General features: G+C 43.2%; 1 protein-coding gene across 2 annotated transcripts in view; it reads right to left on the reverse strand.

Annotated features, from left to right (window-relative positions):
* The window catches only part of LOC138677191 (solute carrier family 46 member 2-like), a 43,066-nt gene that overhangs the window by 15,963 nt on the left and 13,651 nt on the right, over positions 1-13,452 (reverse strand). For both annotated transcript variants that reach the window (XM_069767126.1, XM_069767136.1), the window contains one exon: positions 421-1,483. In XM_069767126.1, the coding sequence (XP_069623227.1) occupies positions 421-1,447 (1,027 nt within the window). In that variant the 5' untranslated portion in view covers positions 1,448-1,483. The remainder of the gene's footprint in view (positions 1-420; positions 1,484-13,452) is intronic.

Genomic DNA, 13,452 nt, shown 5'->3' on the forward strand with positions numbered 1-13,452 from the left:
AGTGTTTTAGAAATCAGCAGCATGTCAATTCTTTCAGCATTTTTTCACGCATAGAAAGTAATGAGAACGTGCGAAAATGCAACTAAGCTTTTTTGTAGCAGTTTTGGTGAATAAAACGAACATTATTAAACGGGTACTGCAGAGAAATCACATAAACAATCCACACCAAGAAAACGAAGCAAAAAAAAAAAAAATGCTGTGAAACCAACAAAAAACTGGTGTTTTGAACATTTTTCTTACCAAGAGAGTAGTTTTTGACAGCTGGAAAAAAACACTGCAAAAATGCAGCGTGAACATAGGCTAAAATTTTATATGAACAATTTCCCAAAATTTTATGCAAGTCCTCTTGTTACTCTAGTTTGTAACTGAATTCCCCTGTATGTGAATTGTTACACTACTTGTTCAATGATATATACTTACCAATATAATACATGTATGTTGAGCGCACAAAGGCCATGATTATAAGTCCAGAACCAAACGAAATGATTCCAATAGTAATTAATCCCAAATCGCCTGTAAATCGAGAAAAAATAAAAACTCCTAGAAAGCTGGTGATGTAGGTCATGTACGCAGCGGCATTGCCATAGCCAACATCTACAGGACCCCAATTTAGAGGCTTCTTTAGTACAAACACATTGATTACATCATCAGTTGCCGTAAAAGCAACATTAAAAAGTATAGCACTGACAAACAATGTAATAAGAATGAGCTTTGATGGTGCTGTAAGAACAGAATTTTCGGTATTGTCCTCTTGTATAGTAGTATTTCTAGAGTCTTTTAATAGTCTGGTTGTCTCGGAATTATCATCTTCTTCTGGTGTCCTCAAAACAAAAATGCAGTATAGGACACAAAATGTGTAGCCACCAATGCTACAGAACATAAGAATAGTTCCTTGATGGCTCGTTATATGTAATAACACAAATAAATGTCCTGATACCAAGCTGCCTACAAATCCAGCTAATCCATAAACCATTTCAATAATAATAAGTTTAAGAGATCGTCTTCTTTCAGAAGAACATGAAGAAGCCCAAGCCATAACACCAGGCCAATAGGTTGTGAACCAGCCTGTTAATCCATTCAGTGCTGCAGATCCAAAAATCACTTCCACTGGCCATTCCCAGATGATGACAAACAATAAAAACATTCTTGATAGGAGATATCCGAGCAGTGGCACACATATAGTGACTTTCCTGCTCGTCCTGTCTCCAATTTTTGATATGAGATAGGCAGACAGAAGAGGCGTTAATCCCATGATGACGTTATAAATTATGTAGAAGTTCGAGATGGCTTTCTGTAACATGTCATCTCTACTAGAGTTGGATGGAACATCTTGGCTGTTGATGGATGTGTTGTAATGATTCCTTACCACCATAAGCAGTGCCGTGTCATAGAAGGAGCTCGCAATCTGAGCCCCTGCAACTACTGGCTCAATCCACACTCTAGACATCTCTGTAGTATTGCAGATAATTAGTCTAAAGAGGACCTATCACAAGAGAAAAAAATGGCAACATAAATTATAAAAAATATTCCAATTACATATAATTAACAGAACTGGGGAATTCCCTCAGTATGACAGGGATGGAGGTTTTTTAACTTTAATTTGTAGGATTTTGATATAGGAAAGATATATATCTTTCTATCGTGTTAGCCAGTAGATAGAAAAATATTAAGATTCCTGAGAGTCCTCAGTGGTTGATACTTTTTAATGGCTAACTGAAAAAATGGTAACAAATTGCAAGCTTTCGAGACTAGTCAGGTCTCTTCATAAGGCATAGAATGGTACAAAATCTGAAGAGTCACATATTTATGCACAACAGGGCACAGGAATAATGCTATAGATAAGACAGTAAGCACAACTATCAGTATTTGAGGGGAAGAAACAGGTGTGGCAGTAAATATTGGAATAGTTCATAGATAGAGTGTTTTCTTGTCCTATGATTGAGGTCTGGTCCATAATTGTGATGCCCACAAAAGGTCTGAGGAGCACATTCCATAGTTGATAAAAAAGACATTCATTCCTTCACTGAGTGTGTCAAAGGTTGCCATAAGTTTGTACTCCCAGACTCTTCCGTCTCTATGAGATTTGAAGATACCTTTTAACACTAGTAATTTCATGTCCATGATGCTGTAATCAGGGATACAAAAATCTTTGGCCACAGGTACCGTATTTTTTAAACTATAAGATAAAATTTTTCCTCAAAAAATGTGGAGGAAAATGGGGGGTGCGTTTTAAAGTCCAGATGTATCTTCTCTGGCTGTGGCAATGAGGTGAGGGAGTGGCAGCGATGGAGCAGCAGGTCACAGGAGGCAGGAGCCGGCGGCTGCGGCAAACTCTTGTGCCCGCTGCTAACGCGAAATGAATATTCACTCCATTCCACACCCACGGGCGTGGAAAGCAGTGAATATTAATTTATCTTTAAAAGCGATCACAGTGTTAACCGCAGCCACTGGCTTCTTGCAGCTGTCGGGTGTTCGCGTGTGCTCGCTATTTAAGGCAAGGAATATTCACTGGTCTCCACTCCCTTAAGTGTGGAATATAGTGAATATTCATTTCCCTTTAGTGGCAGCACATAGTCCCGGTATGGAGAGCAGTGAGTATTCCAGCCGTTGTCCTCTGCTTGTAAGCAGTGCAAAACGTCCCTGCCATGCGCTGCTTACAAGCATAAAGCAGCTGCTGGCATCAGAACAAGATGCTGCGAGGGACTGCAGGAAGGTTAAGTGTAATGGTTTATGTTTTTTTTTTAATGTTTTTCTGATGTGGGCCATGCATACCAGGATGGCGATGAGAGCAAATCATGCCAGGAAAAGGTTGGGGCCATGCATATCAGGAAAAAGATGGGGGCCCTGCACTCCTGGATAGGGATAAGGAATCCATGCATACCAGGATAGGGATGAGGGGGCCATGCCTACCAGGCTAGGGATGAGGGAGCCATGCATACCAGAATAGGAATGAGGAGGCCAAGCATACCAGGATGGGGATGAGGGGGTCATGTGTATCAGGATAGGGTCAGGGTGCCATGCATACCAGGATAGGGATGATGGGGCCATGTATACCAGGTTAGGGATGAAGGAGCTATGCATACCAGGATGGGGATGATGGGGCCATGCATACCAGGTTAGGGATGAAGGAGCTATTCATACCAGGATGTAGATGAGGCCAATCATACCAGGATAAGTATGAGGGGGACCATGCCTACCAGGCTAGTGATGAGGGAGCCATGCATACCAGGATAGGGATAAGAAGGCCATGCATACCAGGATAGGGATGAGGAGGCCATGCATACACGGATAGGAATGAGGAGGCCATGCATACCAGGATGGTAATCAGGGTGCCATGCCTGCCAGGATAGGGATAAGGGGGCCATGCATATCAGGATGGGGCCAATCATACCAGGATAAGGATGAAGGGGATAATGCCTACCAGGATAGGGATGATGGGGCAATGCATATCAGAATGGGGATGAGGGGACCATGCATGCCAGGATAGGGATGAGGGGACCATGCTTACCAGGGTAGGGATGAGGGGCTCATGTATACCAGGATAGGGATGAGGGGGGCACGTATACCAGGATGGGGATGAGGGGACCATATATACCAGGATAGGAGATATTAAGCACAGAATTGACCACATTTTTTGCTTCAATTTTTTTTTCTAATTTCCTCCTCTAAAACCTAGGTGTGTCTTATAGTCTGAAAAATACGCTAGATACAGCCCTGGCAAAAATTAAGGGACCACTGCAAAATGTTCAGTTTGTCTGATTTTTCTCTTTATAGGTATAATTTTCAGTAAAATGTAAATGGTTCTTTTATTCTATAAACTTCTGACAACATGTTTCTTAAGTTCCAAGCAAGAAATTTTGTATTTTTTTCTAACAGGGAAAAATGGTCAAAATAGAAAACCCCCCAGTGCTATCAAACCTCAACAATACAACAATACTAATGTTTTAACTCAGGAAGAGTTGAGAAATCAATATTTTGTGGAATAACCATGATTTTTAATCACATCTTTCATGCATATTGGCATGCTTTCCACCAGTCTTTCACACTGCTTCTGGCGCAACAATTTAAGCAGTTCTTCTTTGTTTGATGGCTTTTGGCTATACATCATCCTCTTGATTACATTCCTGAGGTTTTCAATGGAGTTCAGGTCTGGAGATTGGGCTGCCCGGACAGGGTTTTGATGTGGTGGTCTCTTAATTTTTCCAGAGCTGTATATTCTTTTTTCTTTTATTGTGTGGCGATGAGAATTCATCCTTGTTCTAAGTTTTTGCCCTGTCTCCCCCACATACAGACCCCCAGCTGGACACTTGGTACATATTATTAAGTATGCCACATTAGATGTGATGCAGCTGAAAGTACCTGGGATCTTGCTAAGGCCGGGATCACACACAGCGAGATACGGCTGAGTCTCGCAGGTTAAAAACAAGCTCTGGCACCGGCACTCCAGAGCGGAGCGTGCGGCCGCATAGCAATACATGGAGCCGCACGCTCCGCTCCGGAGTGCCGGTGCCAGAGCTTGTTTTTAACCTGCGAGACTCGGCCGTATCTCGCTGTAGTGTGTCTCCGGCCTTACATTGAGTTTTCCTCCACTGCTACAAAACTGTAATTCTATAAAGCAACTGAATGGTAAATCGAGCTTTGTGCTTAAATTTAGGAGCTGAAAAAAAGGCAGCAACACTTACCTGCCCAGATCTTAGAACAAATGCACTGCAGGGTGCAGCCAGCTCATAAAGCAAGATGTTAGCAACACAGGTGCAAAATACCAGATCATCAGCCACTCTCCACATACCCACTCCTGGAGGGGGTGACTGCCCAGTATACAATTGCACAATAAAGGCCCACATAGGGCGTTGTTCACACAATGGTACTGCATAGTGTCTGGTTCACAGCCCCTACTTTTCGATTAGGCGGGCTGGCCCAACCAATACCTCACTATTTTTTAATATTTTTTGCACTATATTTTTCGGGGTGCAGCCAAGCCCAAACACGTTCAGTCTCGCATGAGGGGTGTTCGCACTGGGATGCATTGAGAGTGTACTGGCCAGCCCGCCTAATCGAAAAGTAGGGGCGTGACTAATAGGCTGTGAACCAGACACTATGCAGTACCATTGTGTGAACAACGCCCTATGTGGGCCTTTATTGTGCACTTGTATACTGGGCAGTCACCCCCTCCAGGAGTGGGTATGTGGAGAGTGGCTGTTGATCTGGTATTTTGCACCTGTGTTGCTAACATCTTGCTTTATGGGCTGGCTGCACCCTGCAGTGCATTTGTTCTAAGATCTGGGCAGGTAAGTGTTGCTGCCTTTTTTTCAGCTGTTAAAAATTGAATTTTTGTAGACCTTGAGTCTCTAGTGGCTTTGCTATTTAGCTTAAATTTAGGAGGACTTTTAGTAACAGATCAATTTACCTGCTTTGTCATTCTATCAAGTCACAGTGCTATTGACTATAATGTCAAAATCAATTAACCTATTTTTCTCAGAAATTTGTCTGAAACAAATCACAAACCTAGTGACTTCATCAAATCCAAAAATCATCACAGAAAAAGCAGCCATACTTACTGACACCTGCTGACAATACCAATATATTTCAAGGTGCAGCAGATCCCCATGATCCATGATAAAAGGCGGAGGCATCATGGGTGCAAAATACTGATGGACAAACATATGCCTACTATCCATGTGGGGTGGGCTTATATTATTGATGGACATGGATAAGGCTTGTTTGAGGTGCCGTTCACAAACGTATATATTGTGCATCATACCGGCATACAGCTTATTAGAAGCCCCCTGAAGGATGGTCACTTCTTTGAATTGATTTGCAACTTTCCAAGCCTGAAACCGTTAAAAGAATCTGAAAATACTGACCATATACAGAGCAAGTTGTTTTTACATTGCAATGAATATGTTCATTCTTTTTAGTGTTTATTTAGCTCTTTTTTTTTAGGAGTGCTATGGGGAGGACCCTTCTGCAAAAAAATGGTGTGTGCACTTTGGCTTAGAGGTTGTTATGCTCGTGCTTGGATTGTTAGCTCAAGCATGGATTGTGGTCCCACTGTGCTGTGGACCAAGGAGAGCCAGGAAGGTTGTGACTAAGTGCCACCCCAAGACTGACCCCAGATGGACGGCAAATGATGGTGCTTCAATCTGAGGAGAACCCGGCAAGGTGTCACCAGGTGCTACACCAGTACTGACCTCAGTGACATGGCAGCTGAGTCCTCAACAAGATATGAAGATGCTGGCGGACACAACTGTCAGTTACTGCAGATATTAGGGTTAGGAACATGTTCAGTCACTGCAGGTTTTAGGGATATGAACAGGTTCAGTCACTGCAGGTATTAGACATAGGCACAGATTCAGATACAGGGAGTTTAGGAAAAGATCCAGACTTAGGACCAATTCCTGAACTTGCTTGTATCTAATTCAGACAAGGACAGACTCAGGTACAGGTTCAGAGTTCAAGCCTGGGTATTCAGCCCCAAGGGTGATGGAAACAGGAAAGATCATATACAGATTCAGGGTTAAAGTTTGAGTATTCAGTCCCCAGAGTGGCAATAACAGGAAGGATCGGATACAGGTACAGATGCAGTGTGCAGAGTTATGGCCTGTGTATTAAGCCCCCAGGGTGTCAGAAATAGGAAAGGACCTGGCAACTGAGCAATTGCACAAACACACTGAAAGAGAATGTTGCTCAGGCACTTTCCAACAGGTGCAAGTGCCTCTCCGCAATAGGCTGGGGACACGTTAGGAGGGCACGCACTGTCTTTTTACGAGTACCGTAAGCAGGCATCCAGGTGTAAAGTGGTGATGTCTCTTTTCTATCATAAACAGTGTTGATACAGTAACTGTCTACAGCCACTGGAGGTCACCCTTGAGTAATAGACAGGATAATTACAATGATGTTGCAGTAATTTTGTTCAGCCACCGGAGGTCACCCATGAGTTAAAGACAAGAAGATTCTGGAAACAGGACAGTTACCTCAGAGAGAGTTTCTGGGCGTTTGAGAAGAAGCAGCGCGGTGATGGAGAGTGGGCAATCCAGATCTTGAGGCATTCATGTTTTGGGACTGTGTGACTTCAAGAAAGCTATTCTTGTGAGTAAACTGAGAAGTGTGACCGGTCACCGACTGTGTAGTTAGCTAGGGATAGCTAGATAGAAATCACAGCCTAATTAAGGACAGTCTTGCATTAAGAATTGCCTGATAACTAATAGACACTGTGTGGATTCCTGCACTTCACGATTCTGGCTATGGGATATTCCTGGAATTATTTATGAACCTTATCTGGATCTGCAGCAGAAGCTTTGGTGGCTCAAATACCTATTTAACCCCTTCGCGCCACGCGCCGTACTAGTACTGCGCTGCCGGCACTGCATTTGTGCCAGCAGCAGTACTAGTACGGCGCACCGATCACCGCGGTCTCGCGCTGAGCGCCGCGGTGATCGGGTGCGGGTGTCAGCTGTATATGACAGCTGACACCCCGCAGCAATGCCCACGATCGGCGCTATCGCCGATCGCGGGCATTTAACCCCTCTGATGCCGCTGTCAGTAGTGACAGCGGCATAGAGGGGGATCGCGCAGGGACGGGGGCTCCCTGCGCTCTCCCACCGGAGCAACGCAATGAGATCGCGTTGCTCCGGTGACCCGGAAGGAGTCCACGGATCCAAGATGGACGCCGGACTCCTTCCGGGTCATGAAATGACCTGGCTAGCCGGCGCCTGCTGAGAGCAGGCACTGGAGAGCCAGCTAAACTGCCTGTCAGATCGTTGATCTGACAGTGTGCTATGCACAGTGTCAGATCAACGATCTGATCTAATACAGAGATGTCCCACCCTGGGACAATGGTAGAAAGTTAAAAAAAAAAAAAATCCCCAAATAAAAAAAAAAAAAACATTTCCCAATAAATCCATTTATTTATGTAAATTTAAAAAAAAAAACAATAAATGTACACATATTTGGTATTGCCGCGTCCGTAACGACCCGCTCTATAAAACTATCCCACTAGTTAACCCCTTCAGTGAACAACACAAAAAAAAAAAAACAAGGCAAAAAACATTGCTTTATTATCATACAGGCGAACAAAAAGTGCAATAACACGCGATCAAAACGACGGATATAAATAACCATGGTACCGCTGAAAACGTCATCTTGTCCCGCAAAAAAAAAGCCGCCATACAGCATCATCAGCAGAAAAATAAAAAAGTTATAGTCCTCAGAATAAATCGATGCAAAATCAATTATTTTTTATATAAAATAGTTTTTATTGTGTAAAAGCGCCAAAACATAAAAAAATTACATACAGTTAGGTCCATATATATTTGGACATTGACAACATTTTTCTAATTTTGGTTACAGACATTACCACAATGAATTTTAAACAAAAAAATTCAGATGCAGTTGAAGTTCAGACTTTCAGCTTTCATTTGAGGGTATCCACATTAAAATTAGATGAAAGGAATTAGGAGTTTCAGATCCTTAACATGTGCCACTCGGTTTTAAAAGGGACCAAAAGTAATTTGACAGATTCAATAATTTTAAATAAAATATTCATTTTTAGTACTTGGTTGAATACCCTTTGCTGGCAATGACTGCCTGAAGTCTTGAACTCATGGACATCACCAGACGGTGTGTTTCCTCCTTTTTGATGCTCTGCCAGGCCTTCACTACGGTGGTTTTCAGTTGCTGTTTGTTTGTGGGCCTTTCTGTCTGAAGTTTAGTCTTTAACAAGTGAAATGCATGCTCAATTGGGTTGCGATCAGGTGACTGACTTGGCCATTCAAAAATATTCCACTTCTTTGCTTTAACCCCTTTACCCCCAAGGGTGGTTTGCACGTTAATGACCGGGCCAATTTTTACAATTCTGACCACTGTCCCTTTATGAGGTTATAACTCTGGAACGCTTCAATGGATCCTGGTGATTCTGACATTGTTTTCTCATGACATATTGTACTTCATGACAATGGTAAAAATTCTTTGATAGTACCTGCGTTTATTTGTGAAAAAAACGGAAATTTGGCGAAAATTATGAAAATTTCGCAATTTTCCAACTTTGAATTTTTATGCAATTAAATCACAGAGATATGTCACACGAAATACTTAATAAGTAACATTTCCCACATGTCTACTTTACATCAGCACAATTTTGGAACCAAAATTTTTTTTTGTTAGGGAGTTATAAGGGTTAAAAGTTGACCAGCAATTTCTCATTTCTACAACACCATTTTATTTTAGGGACCACATCTCATTTGAAGTCATTTTGAGGGGTCTATATGATAGAAAATACCCAAGTGTGACACCATTCTAAAAACTACACCCCTCAAGGTGCTCAAAACCATATTCAAGAAGTTTATTAACCCTTCTGGTGCTTCACAGGAATTTTTTCAATGTTTAAATAAAAATGAACATTTAACTTTTTTTCACAAAAAATTTAATTCAGCTCCAATTTGTTTTATTTTACCAAGGGTAACAGGAGAAAATGGACCCCAAACATTGTTGTACAATTTGTCCTGAGTATGCCAATACCCCACATGTGGGGGTAAACCACTGTTTGGGCGCATGGCAGAGCTCGGAAGCGAAGGAGTGCCATTTGACTTTTCAATGCAAAATTGACTGGAATTGAGATGGGACGCCATGTTTCGTTTGGAGAGCCCCTGATGTGGCTAAACATTGAAACCCCCCACAAGTGACACCATTTTGGAAAGTAGACCCCCTAAGGAGCTTATCTAGAGGTGTGGTGAGCACTTTGACCCAACAAGTGCTTCACAGAAGTTTATAATGTAGAACCGTAAAAATAAAAAATCATATTTTTTCACAAAAATTATCTTTTCGCCCCCAATTTTTTATTTTCCCAAGGGTAAGAGAAGAAATTGTACCCCAATAGTTGTTGTGCAATTTGTCCTGAGTACGCTGATAGCCCATATGTGGGGGTAAACCACTGTTTGGGCGGATGGGAGAGCTCGGAAGGGAAGGAGCGCCGTTTGACTTTTCAATGCAAAATTGACAGGAATTGAGATGGGACGTCATGTTGCGTTTGAAGAGCCACTGATGTGCCTAAACATTGAAACCCCCCACAAGTGACACCATTTTGGAAAGTAGACCCCCTAAGGAACTTATCTAGAGGTGTGGTGAGCACTTTGACCCACCAAGTGCTTCACAGAAGTTTATAATGCAGAGCCGTAAAAATAAAACAACATTTTTTTCCCACAAAAATTATTTTTTAGCCCCCAGTTTTGTATTTTCCCGAGGGTAACAGGAGAAATTCGACCCCACAATTTGTTGTCCAATTTGTCCTGAGTGCGCTGATACCCCATATGTGGGGGGGAACCACTGTTTGGGCGCATGGGAGGGCTCGGAAGGGAAGGAGCTCCATTTGGAATGAGGACTTAGATGGAATGGTCTGCAGGTGTCACATTGCATTTGCAGAGCCCCTAATGTACCTAAACAGTAGAAACCTCCCACAAGTGACACCATTTTGGAAACTAGACCCCCTAAGGAACTCATCTAGATGTGTTGTGATAGCTTTGAACCCCCAAGTGTTTCACTACAGTTTGTAACGCAGAGCCGTGAAAATTAAAAAAAAAAATCTTTCCCCCCAAAATTATTTTTTAGCCCCCAGTTTTGTATGTTCCCGAGGGTAAGAGGAGAAATTCGACCCCAAAAGTTGTTGTCCAATTTGTCCTGAGTACGCTGATACCCCGTATGTTGGGGGAAACCACCGTTTGAGCGCATGGCAGAGCTCGGAAGGGAAGGAGCGCCATTTGGAATGCAGACTTAGATGGAATGGTCTGCAGACGTCACATTGCGTTTGCAGAACCCCTAATGTACCTAAACAGTAGAAACCCCCCACAAGTGACCCCATATTGGAAACTAGACCCCCCAGGGAACTAATCTAGATGTGTTGTGAGAACTTTGAATCCCCAAGTGTTTCACTACAGTTTATAACGCAGAGCCGTGAAAATAAAAAATCTTTTTTTTTCCCACAAAAAATATGTTTTAGCCCCGAGTTTTGTATTTTCCCAAGGGTAGCAGGAGAAATTGGACCCCAGAAGTTGTTGTCCTATTTGTCCTGAGTACGCTGATACCCCATATGTTGGGGTAAACCCCTGTTTGGGCACACGGGAGAGCTCGGAAGGGAAGAAGCACTGTTTTACTTTTTCAACGCAGAATTGGCTGGAATTGAGATCGGACGCCATGTCGCGTTTGGAGAGCCCCTGATGTGCCTAAACAGTGGAAACCCCCCAATTATAACTGAAACCCTAATCCAAACACATCCCTAACCCTAATCCCAACAGTAACCCTAACCACACCTCTAACCCTGACACACCCCTAACCCTAATCCCAACCCTATTCCCAACCGTAAATGTAATCTAAACCCTAACTGTAACTTTAGCCCCAACCCAAACTGTAGCCCTAGCCCTAACCCTAGCCCTAACCCTAATCCTAACCCTAGCCCTAACCCTAACCCTAACCCTATCCCTAACCCTAACCCTAGCCCTAGCCCTAGCCCTAACCCTAGCCCTAACCCTAACCCTAGCCCTAACCCTAACCCTAGCCCTAGCCCTAACCCTAACCCTAGCCCTAACCCTAGCCCTAACCCTAGCCCTAACCCTAACCCTAACCCTAGCCCTAACCCTAGCCCTAACCCTAGCCCTAACCCTAGCCCTAACCCTAGCCCTAACCCTAATGGGAAAATGGAAATAAATACATTTTTTAAATTTTTCCCTAACTAAGGGGGTGATGAAGGGGGGTTTGATTTACTTTTATAGCGGGTTTTTTAGCGGATTTTTATGATTGGCAGCCGTCACACACTGAAAGACGCTTTTTATTGCAAAAAATATTTTTTGCGTTACCACATTTTGAGAGCTATAGTTTTTCTATATTTTGGTCCACAGAGTCATGTGAGGTCTTGTTTTTTGCGGGACGAGTTGATGTTTTTATTGGTAACATTTTCGGGCACGTGACATTTTTTGATCGCTTTTTATTCCGATTTTTGTGAGGCAGAATGACCAAAAACCAGCTATTCATGAAGTTCTTTTGGGGGAGGCGTTTATACCGTTCCGCGTTTGGTAAAATTGATGAAGCAGTTTTATTCTTCGGGTCAGTACGATTACAGCGACACCTCATTTATATCATTTTTTTATGTTTTGGCGCTTTTATACGATAAAAACTATTTTATAGAAAAAATAATTATTTTTGCATCGCTTTATTCTCAGGACTATAACTTTTTTATTTTTTTGCTGATGATGCTGTATGGCGGCTAGTTTTTTTGCGGGACAATATGACGCTTTCAGCGGTACCATGGTTAGTTATATCTGTCTTTTTGATCGCGTGTTATTCCACTTTTTGTTCGGCGGTATGATAATAAAGCGTTGTTTTTTGCCTCGTTTTTTTTTTTTTTATCTTACGGTGTTTACTGAAGGGGTTAACTAGTGGGCCAGTTTTATAGGTCGGGCCGTTACGGACGCGGTGATACTAAATATGTGTACTTTTATTGTTTTTTTTTTATTTAGATAAAGAAATGTATTTATGGGAATAATATATATTTTTTTTTTTCATTATTTTGGAATATTTTTTTTTATTTTTTTTTACACATTTGAAATTTTTTTTTTTACTTTTTTACTTTGTCCCAGGGGGGGACATCACAGATCAGTGATCTGACAGTTTGCACAGCACTCTGTCAGATCACTGATCTGACATGCAGCGCTGCAGGCTTCACAGTGCCTGCTCTGAGCAGGCTCTGTGAAGCCACCTCCCTCCCTGCAGGACCCGGATCCGCGGCCATCTTGGATCCGGGGCTGGAGGGAGCAAGGAGGGAGGTGAGACCCTCGCAGCAACGCGATCACATTGCGTTGCTGCGGGGGGCTCAGGGAAGCCCGCAGGGAGCCCCCTCCCTGCGCGGTGCTTCCCTGCACCGCCGGCACATCGCGATCATCTTTGATCGCGGTGTGCCGGGGGTTAATGTGCCGGGGGCGGTCCGTGACCGCTCCTGGCACATAGTGCCGGATGTCAGCTGCGATAAACAGCTGACACCCGGCCGCGATCGGCGGCGCTCCCCCCGTGAGCGCTGCCGATCGCATATGACGTACTATTGCGTCCTTGGGAAGTAAAGCCCACCCCACATGGACGCAATAGTACGTCTAATGGCAGAAAGGGGTTAATAAACTCCTGGGTTGCTTTGGCTTTATGTTTTGGGTCATTGTCCATCTGTAGTATGAAACGGCGACCAATCAGTTTGGCTGCATTTGGCTGGATCTGAGCACACAACATGGCTCTGAATACCTCAGAATTCATTCGGCTGCTTCTGTCCTGTGTCACATCATCAATAAACACTAGTGACCCAGTGCCACTGGCAGCCATGCATGCCCAAGCCATCACATTGCCTCCGCTGTGTTTTACAGATGATGTGGTACGCTTTGAATCATGAGCTGTACCACGCCTTTGCCATACTTTTCTCTTTCC

Source organism: Ranitomeya imitator, chromosome 1 (genome assembly GCF_032444005.1).
Source record: "Ranitomeya imitator isolate aRanImi1 chromosome 1, aRanImi1.pri, whole genome shotgun sequence".
In the NCBI taxonomy this organism is placed as follows: Eukaryota; Metazoa; Chordata; class Amphibia; order Anura; family Dendrobatidae; genus Ranitomeya; species Ranitomeya imitator.